At 38.5% G+C, this 27,253-nt stretch overlaps 1 protein-coding gene across 1 annotated transcript in view; it reads right to left on the bottom strand.

Annotated features, from left to right (window-relative positions):
- The window catches only part of PLCH2 (phospholipase C eta 2), a 100,911-nt gene that overhangs the window by 13,697 nt on the left and 59,961 nt on the right, over positions 1–27,253 (bottom strand). Inside the window, exons 4-22 of the mRNA XM_063353727.1 lie at positions 21,458–21,604; positions 20,849–21,092; positions 20,179–20,308; positions 17,547–17,717; positions 15,708–15,801; positions 13,109–13,312; positions 11,918–12,038; positions 10,851–11,022; positions 10,492–10,599; positions 7,832–7,990; positions 5,793–5,885; positions 5,229–5,329; positions 4,165–4,262; positions 3,294–3,476; positions 2,723–2,830; positions 2,413–2,537; positions 1,730–1,814; positions 1,060–1,206; positions 41–120 (exon numbers count right to left, since the gene is read on the bottom strand). Coding sequence (XP_063209797.1) covers positions 41–120; positions 1,060–1,206; positions 1,730–1,814; positions 2,413–2,537; positions 2,723–2,830; positions 3,294–3,476; positions 4,165–4,262; positions 5,229–5,329; positions 5,793–5,885; positions 7,832–7,990; positions 10,492–10,599; positions 10,851–11,022; positions 11,918–12,038; positions 13,109–13,312; positions 15,708–15,801; positions 17,547–17,717; positions 20,179–20,308; positions 20,849–21,092; positions 21,458–21,604 — 2,570 coding nt within the window. The remainder of the gene's footprint in view (positions 1–40; positions 121–1,059; positions 1,207–1,729; positions 1,815–2,412; positions 2,538–2,722; positions 2,831–3,293; positions 3,477–4,164; positions 4,263–5,228; positions 5,330–5,792; positions 5,886–7,831; positions 7,991–10,491; positions 10,600–10,850; positions 11,023–11,917; positions 12,039–13,108; positions 13,313–15,707; positions 15,802–17,546; positions 17,718–20,178; positions 20,309–20,848; positions 21,093–21,457; positions 21,605–27,253) is intronic.

Below are 27,253 nucleotides of genomic sequence, written 5' to 3' on the forward strand. Positions count from 1 at the left end.
ACATACGCAAGCTGTACTATCTTACACTGAAGGCACTCACCTTACCACAGATGTCATTAATAGCCACGTGAACAAAAATGGATGCCTCTTCTATACCTTCCAGGTACACGTGTCGGTAACCTGAAACAGAGAGAACAAAGCTGAGAAGGAGCGGAAACAGATGACAGGAAGAGCATCTAGAGGCTTTCCTTTCATAAACAGCAAAATAAATTAACCCCTTTTTTTCCCAGCTTCTCCCCACAGCAAGCATCCAGGCTTGCACATCACCTAGCCACAGTCAGTGATCTGAGAGTCACACCACTCACAAACTTCACTGCTATTTCTTCTAATCCCCTTTATTTTATAAAAAAGCCACGTCCTGTTTCTGTCCCGTGTCCATTATTACTGCTGTCAATCCCTGACTTAAGCTTGACTACATCCTATCTTGGGGACTTACAGTCCATTATTAATACTGCACACATTTCAACCAAGTTCATTTTATTGAGACCGAGTGTTTGTTTTCAACCTTAAACACAAACTTTTTTCTTTAGTTTGACAGAAAAGAAAAATATATACAGAAGAAGCTTTAAAGTGAAAGATGACTGAATTGAAAACAGAAATCGGAAACTGACAGAAAATGGCATTTAATAACCTGGATCCCATCATTAGAATAGGAAATTACCTATTCTATATTAAACTACTGCTGACAGTAATAAAACCAATCAAAACTCTAATGTCTTTCAAAAACAGGTGTGAAGAAAACGGAGGCAAAAGCTGTATTAGGTAACAGGAGTAAAGATTCTGTATGGTAGTCTTCCAAGTCCACAATACTTAACCATCCTGCTTAACCCATTTTTTGAAAATCTAGTCCCAGAGTTAATTGATTTAGCCTTCATCATCATATAAATCAGTAGCAGACCAAAGTAGAGAACTCAGGGCCCGAACTCCCAGTCTCTTGTTCTAGCTAGAAATTTCTGCAGCAGACCCATGCACACACATTAATCCAGCATTTGCAGCTTCAGTTATCACAGAAAAAAAGTCCCAGCCAAAAGATTTGGGATTTCACCATTTCTGTCTTACCTGGCATCATACTGCTGAAAGCTATTGTTCTCTGTCCAATAAAATCACGCCCAATTGGATCATGATCCCACACAAGAAACCGAATCAGTGCAATCTCTGGCATGTGTACTGTGAACACCAACGTTTCCTCCCACATTGGGTTAAAACCTCGGAATGAAGGAATCAGCTTTTAGATATTTCATTCACAAGATGCAAGAAGAAAGAAGACTGCCTACATAAGGAATGCTTAAACTGCAATGTTATTCTCGTTTTCCTAATAGTTTAGATCATTGTTCTTCGAAAATCCAACACTCCCACTCACTTCAGTAGGAGACACAACAGCACAAGAATTTGCAAGAAACATAGTTGGATCCTACTTAAAGTTGTCCACGCTTTCAGCAGGACAACCTGACCTTCTTTTGAACACAGCAAGCTCCAAATATCCTTCTCTCACACACAGTGAGAAGTCAGACAAATGACCTGTCTTACACCAAGACCTTCACAACATTATACCAACTCAGTTGAAGAATTCAAGACCCAAGCCTGATTAACATCAAGAACACTTAAATCAATTTTTCAGTGCTTTGCCCTAACAGGCACCAAATTTCATCTACTTGGATCTTTATGAACAAAACTTGCCTGAAGAGGATGTTTCAGTCATAAAAAAACCCTAAAACCCACATAATCTTACCGTTATCATCAACTACTCTAGTTTGTTCTTTGAAGCAATCAACAGGTAAGCCTATAACTTCTACTTCAACAAATGGATCTATAATCTGGAAAACAGAAAGTAACAAATATTGAAAAGAAAAAGAGACAAAGATGAAATTCAAGCACATAGCTTTGACAATGTGAGCATTGTATATTATAGTCTTAATAATTATTGGTCCTGAGCCTTTCTGTAACGGATTATTATGCTGATGAGAGATCTCTGTCTAAATTATCTAAAAGCATAATTTAGAATAATCACGTTTTATGCATTTGTGATCACTTCTCTGTTCTAAAATGAACTTTAAACACTGGTCTTCATATGAACGCTTTCTAATTTAGTGGATATTTGAGTAAAAGCTTTAAAATACATTCAAAACGGACATGTACGATGAATATATTCTAAAGCAGCAACATTAAAACAATCCCAACAAGAATCATCTGTTAAAAGTCTCAGCATCTAGAAAATCATCATGGCACAATGGACAAGGCAATGGTCAAAACAAAAGGGACATATGAGTTCTACCTAATTTATATGACCTAATTTATTCATGTTCTATGTCTCCTGAGCTGTAATTGCAGGAAGTTAAATCCTCATCCTTAGCCCAGCCAGTATGGAAATAAACCTTCTCCAACACACAAGAAAAATCACCAATTGCCCCATACCTCTCCTCTGTCTCCCAACATGGAATCACGTGGTTTTGGGAGTTGTTGACCACTGATAATTCTTAGAACCAGCTGTTTCTTCAATTGACCAGGCAGTGGGTCTTCAGAATTTGGATTAAACACACCTGTAAGAATGGGAAGATGCATAATGTGAAGTAAGTGCAATTTTGGGGATGACTTTAGTTATAGACACCTTCTGGCTTATTTGCTTCTAGCATCAGAAATGCATTTTTAAACAAACAATAATTAGGATCCAAACCCACTCTTCTCACGCAATAAGTGACCCACTTATTTTGCTCAATTTGCTTACCTTGACACATGCAGTTTGGTTTGAGGACATAACCACAATTCCCATTGGCACTAAATTTGGCCCGGTTCAGTTGCAGCATTCTTCCCTCTGACTGGTAGTTTAGTGCAACTATTTTAAAAAAAAAAAAAAAAAAGGTGATATTACTTACTGAGTACATTAACAACATTCTTCTTTGTAGAACCAAGTTAAAGGAAGGACACTAAATACTTTTTCACATTTGACTTCTTGGATCCAAAAACTCAAGTGTTTTATTAAAAAGAATTCTCTTATATCATATAAATCAGAGCTTCAAGGGAGAGAAGCTCTATAAAAGAGTCTGAACTCTGAAGTCCTCTTGCATTTGATAAGTTCAGCCCAAACCATGACATTCATTTATTTCCATTTGCACGTAAGACACATGTTTGAGGTAATTTATCTAGGTAGCAACAGAGAGAGTACCGAGGAGGACTCAACTGTCAGTAAAGCTGGATGAGCAGAGAACTCATAGTATTTTAAGGGGTGATTCCGGAGCTCCTATTAAAACCTCCCTCCCAAAATTAAACAAAAATAAACAAGTTTTCTTTCTGCTCACCAAGTTGGCAGCCTGCATTCCAGAATGGCTGGGGATTGTAGTTGCTAGAGTCCACACGATAAGAAGATGGGTAGATGCGGGACAACTGATGCTGGTTGAAACGTAGATACTGTGCTGGCTTTTGCTGCAATATCTGGTGGGCTTTTGTTTCACTGAAAGATGAAACCTGCCAGCTGGAAGAGACTACAAAGAAGAAAGGAAGAGGTAATTCTCCTTATTTATTTATTTATTATCTAGGTAAAGCATTCAAAACTACATAGCACTAGTTCCTTATAACTGTCAAGCATCATTTGAATACATCCCACTCCGAGAGAACTGTGCTTTCCTTATATTACAGCAAAATCATTGTGCTTATCGGAGGAGTTATGGTTGGGAAAATGAATATAATGAATGACCTGAATCTTCATTAAGAAGTTTTAAAAAAATACTGTACGATTTTTTTAATTTGCTCAAGGAAAGTATGTTTTCTGGCAAGCAATTCTTTCTTTCTGACACCTTTTACGAACACTTGATTCCTGTTAAAATAAGATGCAGAAAACTTAGAAACAGGACTGAAATATTCTAGAAATTAGTGCTGATATTTCACCAGATTTGACTTAAAAATCTAAACTTTAAGCTTGAAATGCTCTTCAGACCATTCTGCCCAAGAGCATAACTAAGTCCCTTGTTATTTCCCAGGATGTAAGTGTTGTGTAGCTTGTTGTTTGCAGCTTTCATACAAGCTAGCAAAGAATACATGTGCACTACTTACTACCTGTAGTAACTGTTTCTCCTTTATGGAAAATGTCACACAACTCTAGACTCACTTGGTGGATTCTGAATGAATTCTCTGTACAGCAATTATTTTCAGCAGACTTTTAGTTCAACCTACTTTCCGTTTCAACATCATGGATGCCAACAGACTTGGTGTATTTCACCAGGTCAGAGAGTGCCCTGGACAGCTTCATTGTTTTCTTCTGTCGGTTTATCCTAAGAAAATAAAAAAAAAAATAATTTCGCATGGATTAAGGGGTAAATTTTATCTTTCATATTTAAAAATAAATCAGGGTAAAGAAATCTAAGAAGGTTTTCTTCCACGAAGGAGATACTTAATAGTTTTATGCCACATAGAGCTTCATTGTCAAAGCACAGAAGTCATAGAACCAACAGCATGAAAGTATACAGAGTAAGTCCTGTTCTTACATGTTAATGGCAGACATAAGTATTCACCTTCTAAGATGTGGTGGGAAGGACTCTAAATTGCTTTGACCAAAAGGTGCAGTATCTATTAACATATATATTTACTTCTCAAGTCAAGTGCTAACAAAAAAACTTTTTAAATCCCAAAGAAACAGTTAGAAAGTAATGCGCTGATCCTCCTCATTTGCTTCAGGTTAAGCGACAACTAACACCATATCTACTAACCTCCCAAAGAAAGCTCCAAAGTATCCTAGAGAACTGCTTGATCTGATTTCTTACTTTTGAAGCCTGAAGCTTACACAACCATTCTGCAAAGGATCTTTGACGTCAGGATTTTTGAAGAGGCAATTTCAAAAGAAAGATCAAAATCATCACCTGGATGTGTATGCAACTTCAGTTGGCAAATTATGAAACAATAAAAAAAAACAACCAACTGGGACCAGATACACTACAAATCCACCTTAATGGATTCACTGGGCCACCAGTCATATGGCCTGTATGTCAGCTGGATGAGATGGTAAGAGCTCAAAACACATACAAGGTCCACTGTACTTTGCTAATTAGTCTGAATGGCACCAAGAGGTCATTCTGATGATCTTGTGGCAGACATCAGACCTACCCTTACAGCAGATTCCTGTCACGTGCCTGCAGCCTTCCACAAATTGGCTTCTAGACCTGAAGCAGATCTATTTATTGGGTACATTTATGTAGGTGTCTTTTTTAGAAACAAAATTGCCAAACTACTTGTCAACAAACCTGCTGTAATGTACAGAGCTCCTGGCTAAATTTCCTTGAGAATCCGAATCGTCTTCACCCTCTTCCAGACTTGTCGCCTTTTTCAATTTGCTTCCTTTTTTCTGTGCCGCAAGGAAATAAAACCGTAACATCATAGCCATCTGATCAGTGTTTCAGCAGCTGGATATAATTATGCTTTGTTATGCCAATGAGTACGTTACTTACAGAAAATGGTAAATGACAGCTTTTGTAACAGTACTGCAGGAGGATATGCATGCACATGGGGAAGACTTGGCCCAAGGTCAGAGCCTTTTTATAAAGGAATCACAAATCCTCAGATAAAAGGTGCAAATGAATTTTTATGTTTTTCAGATTAGATCCTGGATACTTTTAGACCTTGATGTAAACTGAAAATATGTGTTATGCACAATTATAACCAGTTATCCAGCCTACCTATTCAGTGAACAGTCTGACAGCAAGCCTCTGCCGGACAACGCAGTTATGATCCACCTCTCCACCACCATGTGCAAAGGAAAAACCTATCCAAGAATACTTAGGGTAGACCTAATGTACCGAGTGGCTCACCTTGCGTTTAGAAAAACTGCCCATCAATGACCGACTGTGCCTTTTATTGGTACTGAAGTCTTCCCCAGATTCCACATCATCCTCAAGTTTACTCTAAAGAGACCAAATAAAGAATAATGTGGCAGACCAAATAGAGTGCTACAGACAGCATATTTGAATGTAATCAGAATTAGCTTGGGAAGCAATCCTCCCTAAAGTGTCGACATAACTGGACCAGACCAATGCAGACTTTTTTTTTTTTTAAAAAAACACCAAAGCAAAACACAAGCTGAGTACCAGGCCTTGTATCCCAGCAATAAATGCTATCATTGTTGTCCATGGGAACTTTCAGAGCAGGCAGAAATCACACAAAAACCTAACCCCAACTTTATTTTCATCCAGGCAAAGTTTGAATGCCCCCATACCACATACATTCATTGTATGTGGTACAGACTGGTTTGTAGCTTAGTATTTGAAAAGCATAGTTTAACAGGACTTATTTCTGCCAATTGCCCAGTTTTACTAGGATACTTCATGGTAAGAAACACACACAATTCTCGTTAATCCCTAAAAATGTACATACTCATTGGTGCCACTGGTTTTTAACATGACCTTACAGTTTCATTGTTTCCTAGATTAATAAAACACAGCCTATTCTGGTTAACACCTATGCAAAAGGATTCCCGAAGTCTTGGCCTCATAGTGGATCTTACAAGGAAAACGGTGCGATACATTATGTAAATCCTTAGGCTGAAAAGTGCATGCAAAACTCATACCATAGGAAGTTTTGGGAAGCTGATTTTCAGTTCTCATCGAGTTTTAATCCCTCGTTAGTACACCTGCTCATTATTGGCAGATCTCCAATGTTTTTCATTTGCATGCAACAATCTTCCTTAGCTTTTTCTGGCTTATTACAAATTCTAAAATGACAATGCTTCAAGTTCATGAAGTCTGTGGGCTGAGTACATTGTTACATATAAAATTAAAAGTACAAATGTAAATGCATAGAACATAGAGAACCGAGGAAGAAAAGCCCAACTTTCATATGCACTTTTTATAATGGAAAATAAAATTATTTCTGTTGAAAAGTCATTTCAGGTGTATATTTCATGCTCCAATTGCTGTGTGAGCAAGAAAAAAAGCTTTGTGTATCTGACAGTGATGTTCACCTGGCATCATCATTAACTGAATGAATTCAGCTATGAATCTGAAGTCAATAACCTCTGATTTATTCAGTAAGCTATTAAAGACAACAAATGGAATTGCTAAAACACCTGTTTCTCCGAAGTCACAGGAGAAAGTCATCGGACTTTGGAGAAAGAAGTGGTTAGCATTTCAGTTTATATTTTGAAGGACTGTCACATCTCATTATTCATCTGCAGTAACAGACTGTCCCTCTGCATCAAGCACGAATCATAAAACCAGCTAAAGTTAAAATCTCATTATCAGCAAATTAAACAGAAGCTTCTACTAAATGGACATAAATGCGAAATTTATTCTTACTTATAATATAGCTTTTATATAAGCAACATGAGGTATTAATAAGATGTCATGACAAAATATTACAGAAAATATTACAGAAGGGAATGTGTTTTCTTAGATAATGAAATAGCCAAATATGTGGTGGTCAAGGTAGTCATTCAAAAATGAAAAACACAGCTTCAAAATCCCAGTTCCACCTTAGTCTGACTGAGGACACAAACCTGATCTCCCACATCCCAGGTGAACGTTTTGGCAATCTGATTACTCTTGAGTTGTATTATTCTAGTTAACCTAGACAGGGGACAGGGACCTAATGGCAAATAGACTCTGCAAAATTCTTGTTTTAAGGGAAGTGCTGAGCATTCTTTAGTTTCATTAGTACTACGATAGTTGCAGACACCTCAGGTAAACTGAGCTATCTCTACTGGGGAGTCTCAAAACAGATTTAAAAGCCCAACTTTAGACACACACCTTTGAAAGGACAAGCATTATTGTTATAAAATAACAGTAGTATGTAGCTATAGAGACAAACAAAACAACAATCGGATCTAGGGAAAAGTACAGTAAAACATATTCACCTTCTTACTGTCTGATTTTAGACCAGCCTTTCCTGATGATGGTAGAGTGGTAACTGTAAAATTGTTTGGATCTTCACAGTCACGGATTTTGGATTCTTTTATCAGTGAGTCAAGTTTTTTCTTTGCTATATTCTCCACTCTTTTCCTATTAGTAGATGCCTACAAACAAAACAGAATCATTAAACTAAGCAGTGACGGGGGGCCGGGGCGGGGGGAAACACGGAAAAAAAAGAAGAGGTTCTTCATTTGCACAATGTGAAGCCATCATCTGCAGCTCGGTATCAAACTTCATGTAAGGTATGGAAGCACATGAGGCCCTGAAGTAGATGTTAGATCTAAAGTATAAACAGATTGTCTGACGTGATGAGAGAATAAAACTAATTAAAACAGTTCTAATTAAACCAAGACTGCCTGTTAGCAGAACTACCCAGATGTAATGCCTGTTACAAGCCAAGGATATGCTAACATAGAAGTAGTTATTACTGAGATGACTCCCCATACTGAACTGGATTAACATATGCTATGTTTCGCAGTACATATTTAGTAAAAAAATCTGATCTATTCCATTGTGCTGCCCAATAAGCCATTCATCATGGAAATTTAACAGTAATGGATACGTGTGGAAACTCTGAGTATACAGTATTTCTCTCACACATTGGGGATGATGGACAGCATTCACGTGCTATGTCAAGGTTGACTCTGCAGCTACAATAGTTGCAAGATTCTGTTGGATGGAATGGGAGAAGCTTTTGAATCTTGATTTCAGCAGTTCAAGGGCAAAATGTGAGAGAACTGTTATCTCCGTCTGTGCACATCATAGCCCATGCGAGGAATTAGAGGAAACAAAAATAGAAATACAGAGTTTTCTTTTTCATCCATTAGGCATAAACTCACAATCCCAGGTCTTTTAAGAGGTGACAGATTGTGTTTTCTCAGTAGGCCTTAAGAATTCCCAGTTAAATTTGTCATGAAACAAGTTATGATTTTCTGAGCTCTTCAAAATTTGGCTTGAAAAGCAAACCAGATGTAGCAAATCTCAGATTTAAAGCATCAGTAAACCTCATAGCAAAGTGTACCGTTAGTAACAGAGACAATGAGGTCAGCAAAGCGATGCCTACTGAGCCTTTAGTGAAGATAATACACTCAGCCATAACATGTTATTACCTAATTTTATTATGAATAATGACACCTTTCTTACTGGCATTCATTTCTCCATCCATTTAATGGAAGAAAAATAAACATTATTTGACATCTCTTTATAAATAGCGTATGTGTGGGCGAAGTCAAAAAGAACCATGGCAAAAGTAATTTCCAGCAATGAGAGACCCGCTAACATTTCTGCCTGTTCAAGCATCTGCATTAGGATCCTCTTGAAACAAACCATCTTTAAGCCTAGAAATTATTTGGAAAACTTGCAAAATCAGGATCTTAAGTGCCACAGCGCCCCTGATTTCAGCAGGGTTGTCAAACCACCTGCCTTGTTTCCTTTGGATATTGGAAACAGTCTGCCATGCCTGGGATACAGACAGAAGAATTAGAAAACAAAGGAAAACAAGCTGAGAGAACTTTCTTGATCACAGTGAAGTTTCAAAGTCAAGAAAAGTGCAATTCTCATTTTGTTCAGTTTGCATAGTTCTAGTTTCCCTGTACAGTCAGCTGCACAGGTAGCCACTAAGCAGGTTTTAAAAGTTTTTGGTTTGGCTTTCAACTCATTTTCTCCTTGTTCAAAATGGTCATTCATGCCTTGATACGGGTCTGATCTTATTTAGGTGGAAAGCCTGCTGAACTGAACTGTGTCACCACTGGCTTTACAATACCTTCCACTTTGAAAACATGCATTGTGTAAGAAGAAAGAGTAAAAAATATGAAGTGTTAAAACACCACAGATCTCAGCTTTAAAATACTGAAACATAATAATTTAAAATACTAAACCATAATAATTTAAAAAACTAAACAAATTATTTTCCCCCTTTGGTGGACTTATTCATAAAGAAGTTTCTCTTTTAGTTTTAGATGGAGAAGATCAAATCTATAATACAAAATTAGGAAATAGCCTGAGGGAGAGAGGACTGAAAATGCAATCTCTCTCCAAGGCAACCTAGTTTATGTTATGAAAGGATTTTGCTGTGTATTTTATATTGTTTCTGTAAGGTGCAATGTCACTTGCCGGAAGATTAAAGTGACAAAAAAAATTAGCTTTTAAAAAGGATGAAGAAATAAGAGATGTTCAGGTTGAAGCAAGCAGAGATTCTCCATTTTAGCACATCCTTACAGTAAAAATCAACTAAACCTAGCATTCAGCAAACCAAAAGGGTGCTCTGCAACAATGACGACAATTTGTCATAAGTAGAATTTTTCTTCTTTTCTTCTTCAGCATTGGGGGGGAAGAATACCATGGTACAATAAAGAATCATGAGATACTACTATTTAAAATATTCAAAGACCAAAATTCCAAACATGAAACATAACCACTAGAAGTGGTGCTGCCTAGTATGCACTTCTGTCAAATCTGTGCCCATGAAGGCTTAGAACCTACAAGACTTGTGATGAATCCCAAAGATTAGACCACGTTCACATTCCAGAGAACTCATACAAGGTTTCTTCTCGCAGGCATGGGAAAACTGAACCTATATTTACATTCAAATGGTCACTTAACTTACATCTCCATTCATTAGTTTGCAGTCATCATCAATCTCATCAGCACTGTCCTCATCAGAAACTTCACCTTCCTCTGCATCATCACTGATGTTGGCTGGAAGTTTCTTCCCCTAGAAGATAAAATGATTACACAGGTAGGTTAGCGTGCAGCTCTTGCTATCACACATTAGTATAAATAAATAAATAAATTATTCAAAGCATGCAACCAGGTTCTTATTGATTGAGAAGACATTTGTTCAGAACCTTAAGTACCAGGTTCTTAAAGACTGCTTTTTGTAAAATGATTTGTTAGGGTATAAGCGATAACTAGATAGAAATCACAAACAAAAAGAGGGATGGAACAAACAAAGGAGGTTTTTACCTTAACTAGTATCTTTCCTTTAAGACTTGCTGGAGAAGGGAGCGTGGTAGAATCATCATTGTGCACACAAGACAGATCCAGCTTGTCTCCCAGAATTTCTGTAAGATACTGAGCCATCTTTTTCTGCTGAACGACACTGCAATGGTTCTCAATTGACAAGATAACAGGGTACCTGTCAGAGACATAAGCAAGTATCATCAACTGCAAATTTAGCTTTTATGGCATTAAGAAGATAAGGGTTATTACTGAAACCCAATGAAACCCCTAGGGGTTAAATAAATCAGTGTGGGCACAGGACTGATACCCCCACTACTCACTGCAAACTCAATGGTCAACTTTTTGACAGCCACATGATAGTTAAACTTCTGCAATCTGATTTGATGCATTTTTCACCAGAGCATGCTTTTCGCCTTCCTTCACTACTGAGCCCTGACCTCCACTTCCTATCGAAGAGATTCTAGCAAGACATTCATAAGGAAAACCAAAATAGCCAGTGCCTTCATTTCTCCTCTCCAATCAGTACTTCAGCCCTTTAGTACTCTCACAGGTAGAAGTAAATCATAGAATCATAAAACAGTTTGAGCTGGAAGGACCCTTAAAGGTCATCTAGTACAAGCCCCACTAATAAATAAAGGTTCCAAGAACTGAAAAGATCCCCAAAGGGGCTTTGTCTTTAACTTCGCACTTCCAAAAACCAAGTAATAAACCTGTTGTGTTAGTTCTTCCATGAAAACTTTTCTAGCTAGCAACAGAGCAGTACATCCAGAGATATGTGGTTAAACTGCCAGCTATTCGCTAAAAACATTCACTGTCAAAACATGTTGATCCTCTTGTCTTCTGTGAATGGGATAAAGACAACCCCACAACTATGTGCAGAATGCTCCTACTCAGTCAGTTTTGCCTTGCTGTTTCTTTCTGAAGGCTTTCTTCCCACAGAAAACAACTCAGAATTCTGTCTGGCATATGTAGAACCAGGTTAGATTTTCACTGACTGCCTTTACAAGGATGCTCGGAAACACTCCACTTTATGGTCCCGAGACTCAAAAGTTGGCAGAGTGTATACATACTCATTCTTGATAAAGGCATATTTGTTGATAGTTTCAATCACATCTTTGAAGAGAATTTTGGAAGTCAAAGTGTATCCATGGTGGACAATTGGTTCACCATCCGGCCCATCCCAGCAGTCAACTGTAGAAGAGAAACAACAACAACCATCAGACAAGTAACATCTGGGGCCACCATCTGTGGAAGACTATGAGACCCTGCAATTCCCTTCAGCAACCCAGCCAGACATGTACCCAACAAAGCAGGGTATAGGTTCATCCCCACCCTTCATCTTTGTCTTCCTCCTCACTGTGCTGAATGTCCTTCCTCTGAAGAAACTTCCTGGCCTTGACATTCTACTGTGTACAGATGACTGGTCCCATTGTTTGAGAAAGCAAAAAAGATCTCCTTTGACAAGTGCTGAAGAGTATTATGACAGGAAGAGAGATGACCTAGCATAGCATTACCTTCATTACACTACAGCTGAACCTGAAAAGGAAAGTGGAGAATCTTCACCAAGCTTCTCACACCACATGCAAAGCTGAGACATAGGCATCTCTAGCCTTCTTTGGATTTTGCCTAACCTTATTAATTAATATGTTTACAAACATATTGCCACAAAACGTTTTACTCCTCCGAAGCACCCATTGGCATGCCCACAATCTGACCTGAGCAAACTACAATAAGGGCCTTTTGAAAAATTGTGAAAATGCTTTGATGGTCAGGATATTATTAAAAATGATTATGAAACAGGTACTGTCTCAGAAAGGCACTACGAACATCAGAAGGGATTTCACATAAAGGCTTCCTGGTCACTGCAGAGGCCGTCAGCACTTCACGTAACAGAACCCTACTTCCCTCACCAGGAGCCCCGCCACATTTCCCCGCTTGGCTGCCATACACTCGGCTAGAAAGCATATACACCAATACATTCCACTGAACGTTAGTGTCCTCCCTGCAAAAATATTTTTACATTTTTTTTTCCTCAGTACCAACACCACTGCTCTTCAAATGCCTGCCTAATTTCCAAGCTCAAGAAATTCATCCATTATATGGTAACATTATTTTGTTGTTCTTTATGAAAGGAAGACACTATTTTACTAGGCTTTTTCCTCTAGCCAATTACCACGTCTTCTGCAGAAGTAATGAGTCTTCCTTTACAGAGGAGAAACAAAACTGTGGAGCTTACTGATGATTCTTTTTTTGATCTTTACCTTCTACGCAACGACAGCCAGATTGTAGCACCCATGCATACATGTCCACCCTGGACTGGGACATCAGTTGATCTCCCATGAGGTAGGTATTATGTGAAGAGGTAATGAAATAGTGACTCAAAGGATAACTCATGTCCTGATTCACTTGGTAGTGTTCTGGGTTGAATATGTCCCCTGACGGACTCCGCATGTAATTGGTGAAACCTGTAAATAAATAATACTATAAATAATACAGGTTTATTCTTTTTGTTGCTGTAGCCTTCCTAAAACCAGCCTAAAAATGTATCCCTACTTACATGTTCATGAATGTAAGATAAATAAATAACACTACTACATCCTATCACAATTGCGATTATTGCTTTCAAGAAATTTCTAGTTGCTTTGTACATTTCCTTGCTCTATGTCTTTCCAGAAAAAAAAAAAAAAGTCTATTTAACCCAAACCTGATATTTTAGGCTTATAATTTTTGTCAAAAGACTCTACTGGGACATTAGGTCGCATGGCACATAAAAGCCTCCAGAGATCTGCAGACATATCCTGGCATTTTGATCACATACACACAGACACTTTCACAAGACAGACTAACATTAAAAACTGTTACTTCCATTTCAAGTCTCCCAAAAATTCTTTTCATTCACGACCAATGAAAGACTAAGATTTCCATTGACATCCTGGCTTTAACAGCTGTTGACAGTGATGTCGTCTTTATTCAAAAGGTCTCTGCTTCAAGACTTCTAATTCTCATGACATTTCACTCATTATTCCATAAATAAAACAGTGCCCATATAAAAATCCTGCCAAACTTCTAAAGGTCTTAACTCACTTTCTCTGACAGTGACAGACTGGTCCCTTGTTTCACTAAAGCTACACAAGGCAAAATATCTCCAGTCCTCAAAATCAGTCTCGAATACTGGTCTACAGAACACAGAGAAAATGAGCTTGAATAGAATTTGAGATAAAATGTCACTTTTTTGACTGTTCTTATAGGCTTTACATTTTGTGTTGATGAAAGCTTTATTAAAGGAGAAGAGCTGATAAATACAAATAGCAGCCAAAACTTTTTGAACAATATCCTAGGGAACCTCAGCTTAGCCTAATTACACACAAATTACCTAGTCTCAACTACACACAAAGCCAAGAAAAGCATAACTTCTCTCTGTGTGTGCACACATAAGTGTACATGTATATGCATGCAGACACAGATCTACGTTTTCTAAGCATTTTTTTCCTCTTTGTCAGTACCGAATGCAGCACCGTGCCCTTTGTCAGCTCCTCAGCCACCTCTGTTCAGATGTTATCGTCAATGCTCTCCAGAATCTCCTGCATTGGTTAAGCTCTAGATTAGATACATTCCATTCTGTTGCACTTCCAGCAAGTTTCCCATAAGGAGCAGAGCCTGTTAACGTGAAGCTTTTTCCAGTTGTCTCAGAATAACCTCACCTGAGGAGGAGATCTGGAGCAGACACCCAGCAGAACGTCACCCATGTTGGACTGCTCTCTAGTCCTTACACATAAGCTCTCAACTGTTTGCTCATCCATTCTTAGGCAAAGCAATTTTATCGATCAGGCTGGTTTTTTTACAGTTTTTCTTTCCAGTATGAAAAAACAGAATTACTTGGAAAGCCTAGTTTTGCTTTTCTAGCTAAGAGGAAGGCAAGATAATGGACCTGATTATTCATTATTTATGTGATTGCCACTGACTGTAAAGCACCAGTAAATAAAAACATTATTACGTGAACTGCTACACTCACTTTGCATTAGTGTAAACTTTAAAATAAACTTAAAATTTAGTCTGGAAGTAGAACAGACCCAAATCCATCCTAAGCAACCATCATTTCTTGAAAAAAAAACTAGAACCCTGCAACCATCGTTTCTTGAAAAAAACCCCACAACCATCTTACACAATATCCCACTTCACACAGTATACCAAACTGAACTCATATTTTGCCACTTTTCACTATGACAATACACCGACAGAAATGGACAAGATTAGTTTTCAAAAGGTCCTAGAATTTTTACACAGAATCTAATTCCTGAGGAATGTATTCTGTCATTGGAGACAACAAGATCTGGCAGATTTACTATTTAGGGGAAAGGATTTAGAATCAGTCCTCAAAATAACAGCTACCATCATGATGGTACAACATTGTTATATTCAGAGCAAAGGCTTTAGCACCAGAAATCAGGAAAGCATACTTCTAGACAAATTTCACCTATCACCCCACTTCACATGTTTACTATGGATCACATCACTCCTCTTAACAAAACTTAAAGGATTTCCAAAAATACCTGCAGGAATGCTGCAACTAAATTCTACTGTATTTTCCAAAAGCAGAAATAAAGACGCATCCAGCTCCAGCTGACTTTCAATGACTGCTGCTTCATCATGATATGTACCTTTAAAAATCTTCAAAAGAGTACCAATTTCCCCTTAGGTTCCTCAGCAAATAATAGATATTGAAAAAAAAACCCACCTTCTGAAACATACTCTACAACACGACAAAATTCTATGACTATACATTATGCAAATGAATGCAATATTCTCATAAGCATTTAAAAAGTTGCCTCTTTCCTACAAAAGCTACACCAGCCAGCTCACCGTCAATCCCCAGAGCTCCCTCCTTCTTGTTCTCCAGGCAAGGCTCAAACTGGCTGATGATTTCCAGGCAGTGTTCTTTAGTCACATTTGTCATCTGTAAAAGTAGCAAAAATGAAGTGTTAAGTAGTAATCACATCTTCCCTTAGATCTTTTCCCCATATACAGTTTAACAACTGTCCAGATCATCAATAGTGGTACTAAGGTTTTCCAGTTACCCAGTGAGATTCTCACTCCTGTCAATCAGTGTCACGTCAGATAAGAACTAAACTGCTTTGTGAAAAGTTTCTGCCCTATTGGCAGCTGCCCAGTGACAGCCAATAAAGACAGAGTTCTGCTTTGTAGGTCAGATCTGGTTAGAGTGTTATTAGGCACAAAGAGCAGCCAAACAGAACAAGCTTTGTCACAAACCAATGGGATTTCTTGTCTTGTAGGATTAAAGGATTAGTTTGCATTATCAAAGGGTTTTTACTTTAAAATAAAACAAGAAAATGGCTCATCTTCATGCAGCAGATAAAAAAATCAGTTACCAGCAGGGTAACAGAGAATCGGGACATAATGCTCTCAGAAAGCTCCTTGAAGAAATCTGTTAACTTCAAGGTTGCTTTGCATTCTCAACTGAAAAAGGAAAGAGTACAAAGGGAAATACATGTTTGTAAATGCTGTCATTTAATAAAAGAGGGCCATTTATGATAAGCTGTAGCTTTTTTTACCTTGCAGTGTTTTCATAATTCAATATTAACAATATTATTTAATATTCCTGCTATTTACTGTTGATTTATCCTCTAATTATTATTCCTGCTATTATTTAATATTCCCGTCCTGCGTGGTCCAGCAAAGCCCTTGTCAGCAAAGGGCACTGCCAATAAAGTGACCAAATTGATGACTGTTTTGGCAACATAGGAGTCTTTGCTTAGGGGGAAATGAAACCACCAGCATGTCTGCTACCAGATCAATGCCTTTTCTAGGGGTAATTTAAAACCTCATAAATAAAAGTAAAAGAAGAGGAAGAAAAAAAACACTAAACCTTTATTTGCCCATACATTATAGGTTTGGTGGGTTCAGAAGATAAATCTCTGGAACAACAGGTTTTTCTGGTACAGCTTCAAATGCGCAGATGAACACTTCCCCTGCACATATTGTATGAGAAAGAGTAACACTAGGCAAGGGAGAGAAGCCCCACAGGCATGAGTTGTCCACGTCAGTGATTAGCTGAGCTGATTTGTGTCCTGTGGGGAGTGTTCATTTTCCTCTCACCATCTGGAGGATCAATTGACCAATGAAATGGAAACATACCCCACTTATCTAAAATGATAAGTGCCAGAGAGGTGGCTTTTTTATTCATTCATTTCTTAGACAACATTTGGCACCGATGGAGATTTATGACTTACAGGCATCCAGCTTCAAAAGAGATGAGGAGAGGAAGAAGGCAAAGATGAACCAATGCATTTGTTCCTGCACTGACTGCATCTTCCTGCCCAGTTATTTTTCCTCACTTCAGAATCATCCACAAGTCTCCAGATGAAAGACCATAGGATCATTCAGGGACCTCAAAGTCATCCGGCCCCAAATCCTGCTCAAACCAGGGTCAACTACAAGGTCACATCAGTTAGCTTAGGGTGCTACCTAGTCTGGTCCTCAAAACCTCCAAGGACGGAGACTGCGAAACCTCTGCAGGCAACCTCTTCCAATGGATGAATGTCCTTCTGGTACAGACAGGCCTAACTGTCTATTTTTCACACACATGACAACAAAGTTCTCACCCCTTTAAAAAGGCAACGCATTCCCAATGGCAAACAGAAAGGCATGCAGACTGGAAGTCTTTTCCTGGCTTGGGCCTACCTTCTGTTCAGTCTCCAGAAAGCGTCTCAGGTCATCGGTATCTAGGTAGTCCTTGTGGTTGCTGTAGGTGAGCATTAGCAGGTACAAATCACGTCGTGTTGACATCATCTTATAGAAGGCGCAGAACTCATCAAAGCCCAGCGTGCCCTGCTTATCATCCGTATCAGCCTCCTGCATTACACAGCAATAAGGCAATGAGTTACCCAATTGCCCAGCAATAGCTTGAACAAACTTTGGATAAACAAGCTCCTGCATGAGAACAAAGCAACACTGAAATTAAATGCAGGCTGATGCTGCCTGACATGGCTACTCACTGTATGGTCTGCTACAACAGATTGATTTATCAGGCTGATGCTTGTCATTTGAATGCTTTGCACAGCTTTCCCCTTTGAACCTCTTAAATGTATGCATTAGTACATGAGACAAGAAAAAACTTTTAAGGTCTTTATTGTTCCACAAGGACCCCTGCTTGAAGGATTTCTTCTGTCTATGGCAATGAAGTAAGACAGTGTACGCTGCAAACGTCTGGCAGAATTACCCATTCATAAAACCATCAGAACCCAAGTCATCTTGAAATTTATTTTATATCCAGGATTTGTGAGCCATAAACTATACGATCTGCAAGAACACTAATTTTGCAAGTGAAGAAAAAATCATCAGTAAATGACACTATATTATCTGGTATATCTATTCCCTACAACACGCATGTTTCTTGGTTCTTTACTTTTTGGGGTCAGGTGCCCTAGCCTGTGATCCAAACCACCCTCAGCTGTATCAGCAATCCTACTTACTGTTTGCACACAGTGGAGATAGAATTTCTTCAAAGAAATCTTGTGAGAGTCTGGTCACAATGGGACCCACACAATATTGTAACTATTTGGAAGAGAGATTATGGAATTACCGTGTTTCCTAAAAGCCTGTCCTAGAAGCATGAAAAAATGAATGAGAAATTCTGCCAAGGGAAAGTATGAAAAAGCAAAGCTGCAATGCTTCCCAAACAGGATAGACAACACTCGCCCATTTTATGAAAAAAAGCTTATCCAGCACTCCCTACTCTGTTCTCAATAAAGGAGTTATCAGCATATTTCTTTGCTCACTGTCACTGTAAACATTTTTACACACATTTCAGGCCACAAAATTAAAAACCAAATCGGGCAAGTTTCTACCAAATCTTCATATTTTTCACTGAATCTCCTTCATGTACTGCCATAGAAACGCACTTGTATCAGTTGAGGAAAATGCTGGTAATAAGCTCTCCCAGCCACGGACAGCAGCGCTGAGCAGCCTTCCCAAGGCCCTGCTGTCCTGGCAAGCTGGCATCAATTCGCAGTTATTTGCCCAAGAACGAAGTACTGCCACAACCTGGCAGTTTATTCTAATGCACCCACAGAGATTTTTAAAAACTTACACGAACAGCCCCCACTTTCCTTGTTCCCAAAGGACACCCTGCACTTACTCCCTACTCTTTAATCTTGACAGACCTCACTATTTTATCTCTCTTCCAGTCTCACACTTCAGCAGTTCCAGAGCCCGTGTCATGAAGCTGCCAGTACCATGGAGAAAGTGACTGGAAGAATGAGGAGTCACGAAGTCATAGAAGAAGCTTCTTCAGAAATGAGTGCCAGGCGAAAATAACAATGAATTTCTGAGTAAGAACTAATAAAAATGGCTTTTCCTATTGTAACTATGGCAACACTTTTTTAAACAACTCACTACTTTTTTAACTAGAAAAATTAATATTCAAGGTAACTTCCTTCAAGACCTACATATAACCTACCCTACTATATCTTATAATACTTGGTGTAGCTATTTCATTAACCAAGAGATTTGTTTTTCATTTCAAGGCTGCTTAATATTCTGATTCTAAGCTATCAAACAGCAATTATATTTTCAGTTGAGACCAGCTCAGTTTCAATTATGCATTGCTTGTGGAAAAAGCAAACCTATTTTTCTTTGTTAATAGCATTTCTAAAGCACCCGATACGTGTAGTAATTGTCATTGATTACAAACAGTAAAACCAATAAGCACAAGGTTTTTGTGTGCAAAAGTCACAGCAGTTCACTATGATGAAAACTATTGATTCAACTTCTGCTTAGGTCCTTCACAGAACAGACTTTTTGATTATAAAAGCATATGCACCTCCATAGTTCAGTTCCCCAACAAATCAGGTCTAGGTCAGTAGAATGCAATGCCAAACAAATAGCTCTTAGCAGTGCAAAAAACATGACAGATAGGGAAGTTTGCATACTGGATATTTTATTAGTACCAGTTATTGGAGGATATTGTATACTTTACTGGATAATATTTATTACAGAGAACGTAATCAGAGGAGGAAACCCTACTGAGTTTCAGATCAAAAATTATAGCAAAAAATCAGTCTTTGTAGTGTGTGTCTTCTGTTATGTAACACCAGAAGGTACCTGGTGTAATGCCTTTTTCTATGAATAACAATTTATCTATGACGTGTTTCTGGAGCTCTCTTCAATTTACCAAATGGACTGTGTAGTATCTCTCATCAGAGTGGAAACAAACCAGCTGCTGAAGCATTTACCATCTCTTCTATTAGGTTTCACATTAAATCTCCAGCAGCTCAATCCTTGTTTTAGAAAAAAATACATTTTTAGTTCTTACCTTAAACATTTGCTTGACCTTTTGTCGGGGCAGGTTCACATTCAGTTTGTGCATTAGCTGGAGCACTTCACTAATACTCAGACTGCCATCACCATTTTTATCTGCCTCATCAAATGTCTGCTTCAACCACATTGAACAGGAGTTAAGGAACAGCATGGAATATCAAGGGATATTACTGAACGTTATGTATATATTATTTTTTTCATGTTAGGAAAGACTGTATATGAGGCCAGCAATGAAAGAAAATTCAAGGTAATATATAACTCTACTCATGTTATTTCAGTAACAGCTTCTAGACTTACTATGCTCAACATGCAACACAAGCTATTTACCCATACTACAGCACAGAACTAACTTCTGAGCAAACTGCATGACACTTTGTCCTGTATAACCAAATGAAATGGTCAGCTTTACACAGGGAGGAAGAGCTAAAAGAATATACCTGTATGTTTTTCAGTTCACTCCAGTCATTCATCTCCAAATCTTGCCCAGAACAATCCTCTCCAATGACTCCTCTCTCTGTCTCTGGAAACAGAGAATACAATGGGAACTGCTTTGAAGCTTTGAGCCTAATGCTTACTTTTAGCAAAATAAATACTTAAAGGAAACCCTATGCCACTGATAGGTCTCCATAACTGTGAAATGCTCTCAGATAATATAAGAAGGATATTGGTCTCTGGTCCTTTGGCGTTTTGAGAGGCTGTCTTCATCACTGATCCCTGCCATCAGGTATTTTAGCCCTGTGATCCAGGTGCGTGCTTCCTCTCCACTGGAAGATACCAGGTCAAGAGATTCCATATGGTCTCCATAGTAGATGCTGAAGCAGCAGTTGGGATCAAAACTGCCATCGGCATAGCGTTGAAAGATCTCCGATTGCTTCCCCTCGCAAACCTCCTGAATAGAGTCGATAGAAACTAGAATGACAAAAGCATGTAGTTCATTAATGACTGTGTGCATGCCCTAGGGCAGACAGGATGCATTTATGCTGTAGAGAAATTCTGTAGAGGAAGGGCCCAAACCTCACATTGCAAGGTCCCGATTCACACAGGGTTTCCCTGCAACTCATTTACAACATACTACACTACTGCAACCTGTAGAGCTAACAACAGCAGCTTGGTCTTCATAAACTATTAATTAAAATAATTTAGTGCCCTTTAAATTCAAGTACAACACTCTTCTTGATCACCTCTGAATGAACCAAATCCTTCATACTCATTTGTTTATAACAGGGCAATACCCTAGAAGGAATCAGAAGAAAGGTTCTGTGATTGACACTCACTTTTGGCTTTCTCATTCTTTCGAGAGGGTCTCCAGCGAATACATGACTTATGCTCATCCAAATAATAGAAGCGGACCAAACCTTTGGAACTGCCACGGAGTTTGATCATTTGGGTACCAGCTTGCATGGAACTCATACATCTTTCCACTGAAGAGAGAAATAAAGTGATATTAGTAAGTCAGGTCTTGCTCCCTTTAAAATCACCTTTACAGGAAGAAAACATATCAAGCAGCTGCCAAATTAACAGTTGGAGTCAAAGGACAAGATTTCCTGTACTGTCTAATATAAGAGGTATGATTAAAAAGTCAGAAAGATTCTTGGCAATTGTGGACTTACCTGCAAATGTGAGTATTCATTCCCATATTAATAGGTATGAAACATACCTATGTTGGAATTGTTGCAAGGTACATATCCTTCTTAAGACCAACTCGAATGCTTAATTTGAGCTCCTACAATATGTAAAACTTGTGCTGGACACAGTATGACATTTCACCTGGAAGTTTGGATCCTTGGCCAGAAAAAACTAACACAGTTCTATCCACGTCAGGAAAGTTATTTTCATTATGCCTCGTGTTTTTGCCTCTTAAACATACAGAACCCTTGTGGCATAACAAGTTTTTTTCACATTTCTCTCTTTGTAAATTCTAGAGTTCCTGTCAGCAGTATTGATGTTTAGAAGTACCACGGCTTCTTATGAAGCAGTTTAGTTCACATTCGGTCTATCCAATTAAATTGAATCCAATTAAGAAAAAAATTTAATTACCCAACTTGGTCACCAGAAGTATTCTAGAAACCCTAAAAATAATTCAAAAGCTTTTATGTACAAACGACTTAAAGAGTTAAACCATTTTCACTGCCTTAAAAATTAACAGCAGGATAGTGATTAGAACCCAGCGCGTGACTGCAAAGATGAAGCCAGATTCAAAGGCTACGTTCTTATAAAGAGGTCTACAGTTAGGGTCAACAATGGAGTCATTTTATCCTACGCCAGTCAGGTAAACATAGATAACCTAACAAAAATCCTAACAAGTAGAAGGGGGCATTATTTTGATTTGCCTTCTTTAATATAAATAGTATTTTACTGTGCTTAAAAAGATTCCAAAGTTTTCTTCTTGGGAAGAAGCTGAAAGAGCAATACTGAGCAGATATTATTTGCACTGATCAATGCTTTGTGTAAGGCACTCAAATACAACAAGGAAAAGTATAAATAAAAAACTTGATATTTTTTCTGCCCTGTAACATATGAGTAAATCCCCATATTTGGATTAAAGTGAATCCAAAATATCAGTTAACTATAGTTCTTTATGACTGAGTTAGAAAAAACACTGAATGCTAACAAAGTTGGATCTGTAGCCGTAACCTGGGACTATGGAAGATCTGTAATTTTCTCATAAGCACCCTAAGTTCAGAAGCTCAATTCTACAAATACATACCCAGATAAGCTGCTCCCAAGCTTGCGAACAATCCTAATAAGCAAACTCAGAAACCTCTGCCTATTAAAGCAGTTAAAAGATTATGACCTAAAAAGCCTAGCAGATCTATATAATTATATTTTAGCATTCGGTCCTAATTCGTAAACATTTTGCCACTGCTTGCCAACACCCATGACTGATGAAACACAAAGCACATTAAAAACACATTAATAAGCAGAGTATAATAGAACTACTAGCAGCACACTTTTTTGGGGGGATTTAGCTGAACTAATAATATTCACCTTCTGATCACACTCTAAATCAAACTACTACCATGTATCGGTTTCTAGAATAAGCACGAGGAAATTCAGACAATATCCCTAACTTGCTCGTTAATACCAAGGTATCACAGCATGTCTGCAAAAAGGAAACCAGATTTGTAAAGGAAACATTTGATCTTTCACAAGAGAACGAGTCTGAGGCAAAGCTAAGCTAAATTTATCAGCAACATTATTTTGAAACTCCTTTAGTAAAAATACAACATTTTTAGCATGACAGAACAACACTAGGACTTCTGCAAACCCCACAAAAGCTTTATAGCCCGAACATTTGCTTCTCTCTGGAAGCAAGAATGCCCATTTTCATTGCACACACAGCCATCACAAAGGCATTGCATCTGTCTGCTGTTTACATCCCACTTTTACTTGCCATCCAGGCCAAAGAAAATAGTAAACTCTGGAAATAGTAAATCTAGAAAGTTAAGAAGGATTATCAGCTTTTCCTCCCATTTCTTCCATGGATTAAATCACTGATCCTACACATTTGCTTCTAGATGTTGCAGCAAGAACCTAACAGATTTTTCTTCTTCCATATCACTGAAAACCAGGTTCTCCTAGGAGGAGGCCTTTCCCCTGTGTTGTACTTTGTCCCTGGGCCCCTCCTCGGGGTTTGGCTGCGTTACAGACAGCACAGCCAGAGGCCTTAGAAGGAACAAGTCTTGGAAGCAGCTCCCTCCAAGAGCTCCTGCGTTTGACGCCCCTGGGAGCCAGGCTGGGGCCGTGCCTGGGCCTGCCCCGACCAGAGGCAGAACTTTGAAATTCAGCTGGTGCAAGGAACTCAGCTTGACAACATTAATGCAAACCGTTAGCGACTGGCTACGTCCCAGGAATGAACGCAGACTCCTATTTTCTGCCAGGTCTCCCATAATGACAGAGCATAGTCTGCGACTCAGTGTTCCCGTGGCTTTTCTGCCCGGTCTGTTTAAGTAAATTTAAAACTATTACCATGTCCAATGTATTTATCTATTTTTTTCAGACCTAGAGATGAGTAGTGTAAATTACTTCACCGATTCTGGATGGAAGAATGAAAGCTAATATATAAAATATATATTCTAGTGAGTACAGATTTATAAACACAAGCAAATCCTGAGTTCAGGCTTTTATCAATCTGTACATACAGATTACAGATAAAACAGTCTCCAAACTAAAACACTTATTCCATGTATTCCAAAGTGCATCAAACCCCACACAATTCTTCGGGGTAATTTAAGTCTACCTCTCGGGCAAAAGCAAAAACACCCAAGAAAAGCAAGGTAGAGTAAAAGAAATGGAAAAATCATTGATGTTCCTGTGCTTTAGAGCTTGTATGCAGGCAATTTACTCAGGAAAATAAAGTTCAACAAAGCAGATTAATTTGAAAGCAGATCACTAATAATACAACTAAATTTAAGCCACAATTCCGTAGAGCACATTGTTTACATTAATAAAATATTTACAGAGAGAAGGTGTTAAATTAAGAACAAGATAATCCCTCATGTAACATTTTATTTCTTAAAGCTGATACCTTGGCTTCAACCACAGATGCCCTTAGATGAAATCGATGTGGTCAGCAGGTATTAGTCATAAAAGCAAATGCTGTGCTACAGCTCAGAAGCATTACTGGAATTCACTACAACACCAGAAGCACCAAAATAAAAGCACACTTCATAAAACACACATTTACTCTGCTTTTACGTGACGTAAGAATATATTCCTCAGCTGTTAAAATTTTAATAAGCATCCCTGGACAGATTATTTTTTTTTAATGCAGCTGTTTGTTTCTGTTGCAGGATTGCTCACTCAAACCTACCCAGGGTATACGGTAGCGCAGCAGCTGCCCTGCTGCCTGTTCCAGCTGATCTGGTCACTGGACTGTTCTTTGGTAATTCAAGGCACAATTGCAATTAATGTTTACAGACATAAAGCTGAGTTCAGTTCTGTTCAGTGTCCCTGGCAGCTGAATGGTCAGACCACACCAAATACCTGTTTTAAGTATCCGTTAATATCTTTTTGGTTTTGGTGACACAAGGAGAGGAAAGTGCAAGAAACGTTTTCCTTCTTGTGTCAGAACAACAGCTTTTCTGGACGCTACCAACAAGACAGGAAGGAAAACCTTTGAGGTGATGCAGAGGCGTCAGCTAGGGGTAGCCAGACCAAGACCAGGAGATGGAGAAGGGAAAAGTGCACCTCCACATCTCTACAGATGTACGTGCACTGAAACAAACACCCTCACCTGTCTGCAGGACTGAAAGTTTAGAGAACTAGAGAGACTGGCAGGAAAATTTGCGGGGGGGGGGGGAGGGGGGGGGAGGGGAGGAAGCATGGTGGTACTTATATTAAACAAAAAAAAATCTTTTTTTCTGAAGTCTTTCACATCATGTCAATGAGAACAGCACACTGAGGAGAAGGCAAGTATAATTGCTTCTCCTTACCATTGTTCAGATACCTTCTTTAAGGATTCATTTCTATACTTCAAATAAAAATCCCTCAGCCTTGCAATGAATCTTTTTGGGGAAGAAATGGCTCCTAACTATCTTCAATTAAGGCTGAAGTTTTCCTCTTGGTGAAGTAATAGTTTGCACTTCAATAGCACCTTTTTGCAGAATTCAGTTGGGGTTCGACTCTTTTGATCTAATGAGTTTCCTCAATTTGCATCCGGACAAAATACAGACATGAAGAGAAGACAGATCTCTGTACTGCGGCAAAAAGGAATATCATAACAGAGCAGGAAACAGAAACAGAGAACACTTAGTTCCATTCTTGTGTTCTTACAAAGTGACTGACACAGTGAAAAGACTCAAAGCGGTTTTTCATAGTTCATAGTAATATTTATAGTTACTACAAAAAGTTTTAAGGTAACAATAAATAACAAAACTACACAAATCATAAATCCCTACAATTCGTCCTGACGAAAAAAAAAAAAAGAGCCCAATTTCATGCTTATTATTAGAAAGATGTTCTAATGTCTGTTAATTATTTATGGTTCAGTAGCATTATTGTCTTTTAGGAGTTTCTGGTTTGATGTAAATCTGTGAAGGAGTGGGAGTATTTTAGCATGTGAGGATGAAAAGAAGTTAGAAGGGTTGAGTCATTGAGTATTTTTATACATGGAGCAGCTTTGTCAAAAGATTCACGTCCAAAGTTCAGCACAGCCCCAGGTTACGTCCTACAGCTTTGGCCTGAGCCAGTCCCCTGAGAAAAGTCAGGCGGCCACCACCACACAGCTCTGCCCCGGTAACGGTTCTGACAAGACGCATCCTGATTGCGTGTTTCAAAACAACCCCTCTTCTAAATGCTGGAAGGGGGGAAAAATAGATTTCAGAGGCTTATTTCTCTTCAGGGCCTCCAGAAGATGCAGCATGTTTGTGAGCCTAGAGAAACCCCTCCAGTACATGGGCACTATAAGAGCAAGTGGATCCCTTAAAATATTACCAAACAAAACCAGCTTTCCCACATGCAAGCAGAGGACTCCCACACTTCTCATACATTCAGCACTGCAAATCCACTGAAGAGATAATAATTGCCACGCTTTTTAAACAGTCTCACTGGAAATGGTTTTGCAGCTATAACTGGCTCATCAATAGGTAAACCAAAGAACTGACCAGCTCCAACTATTCCTGCCAGGAATATCAGTTTCAGTTTAGACAGGAGGCATTAAATCTTTTAAAAAAAATCAATATATAAATATAATATTATAAAAGCACATAAAATATGGTTTTTTTAATATATATATATAAAGTATATCCAGTACAGTGTGGTGGGAATTCTGTTCAGCTGAAAAGTCTTGGAATTAGATGATGTTTTGAAAATTCTGCATATGAACTGTACAATTGATTTCTGTGAGCTTGCGGAATCTCTATGACAGTTCATCATAGAACTGTCCTCATAATAAAGTCTCCCAGAATGTCACTTCTGACCCTGAAGACATTCACTCAAGTAATGATCTTATCACAGAAGCTTTAACATTAAGTGTTGCCTACAGCAACCTGGTTTTGCTCCTTATACAGAATACGCTAAACGTACATAGAGATACACAGAGAATTTAGCATCCTCTGATTCATAATGGA

The sequence above is a fragment of the Chroicocephalus ridibundus genome, chromosome 16 (assembly GCF_963924245.1).
Source record: "Chroicocephalus ridibundus chromosome 16, bChrRid1.1, whole genome shotgun sequence".
In the NCBI taxonomy this organism is placed as follows: domain Eukaryota; kingdom Metazoa; phylum Chordata; class Aves; order Charadriiformes; family Laridae; genus Chroicocephalus; species Chroicocephalus ridibundus.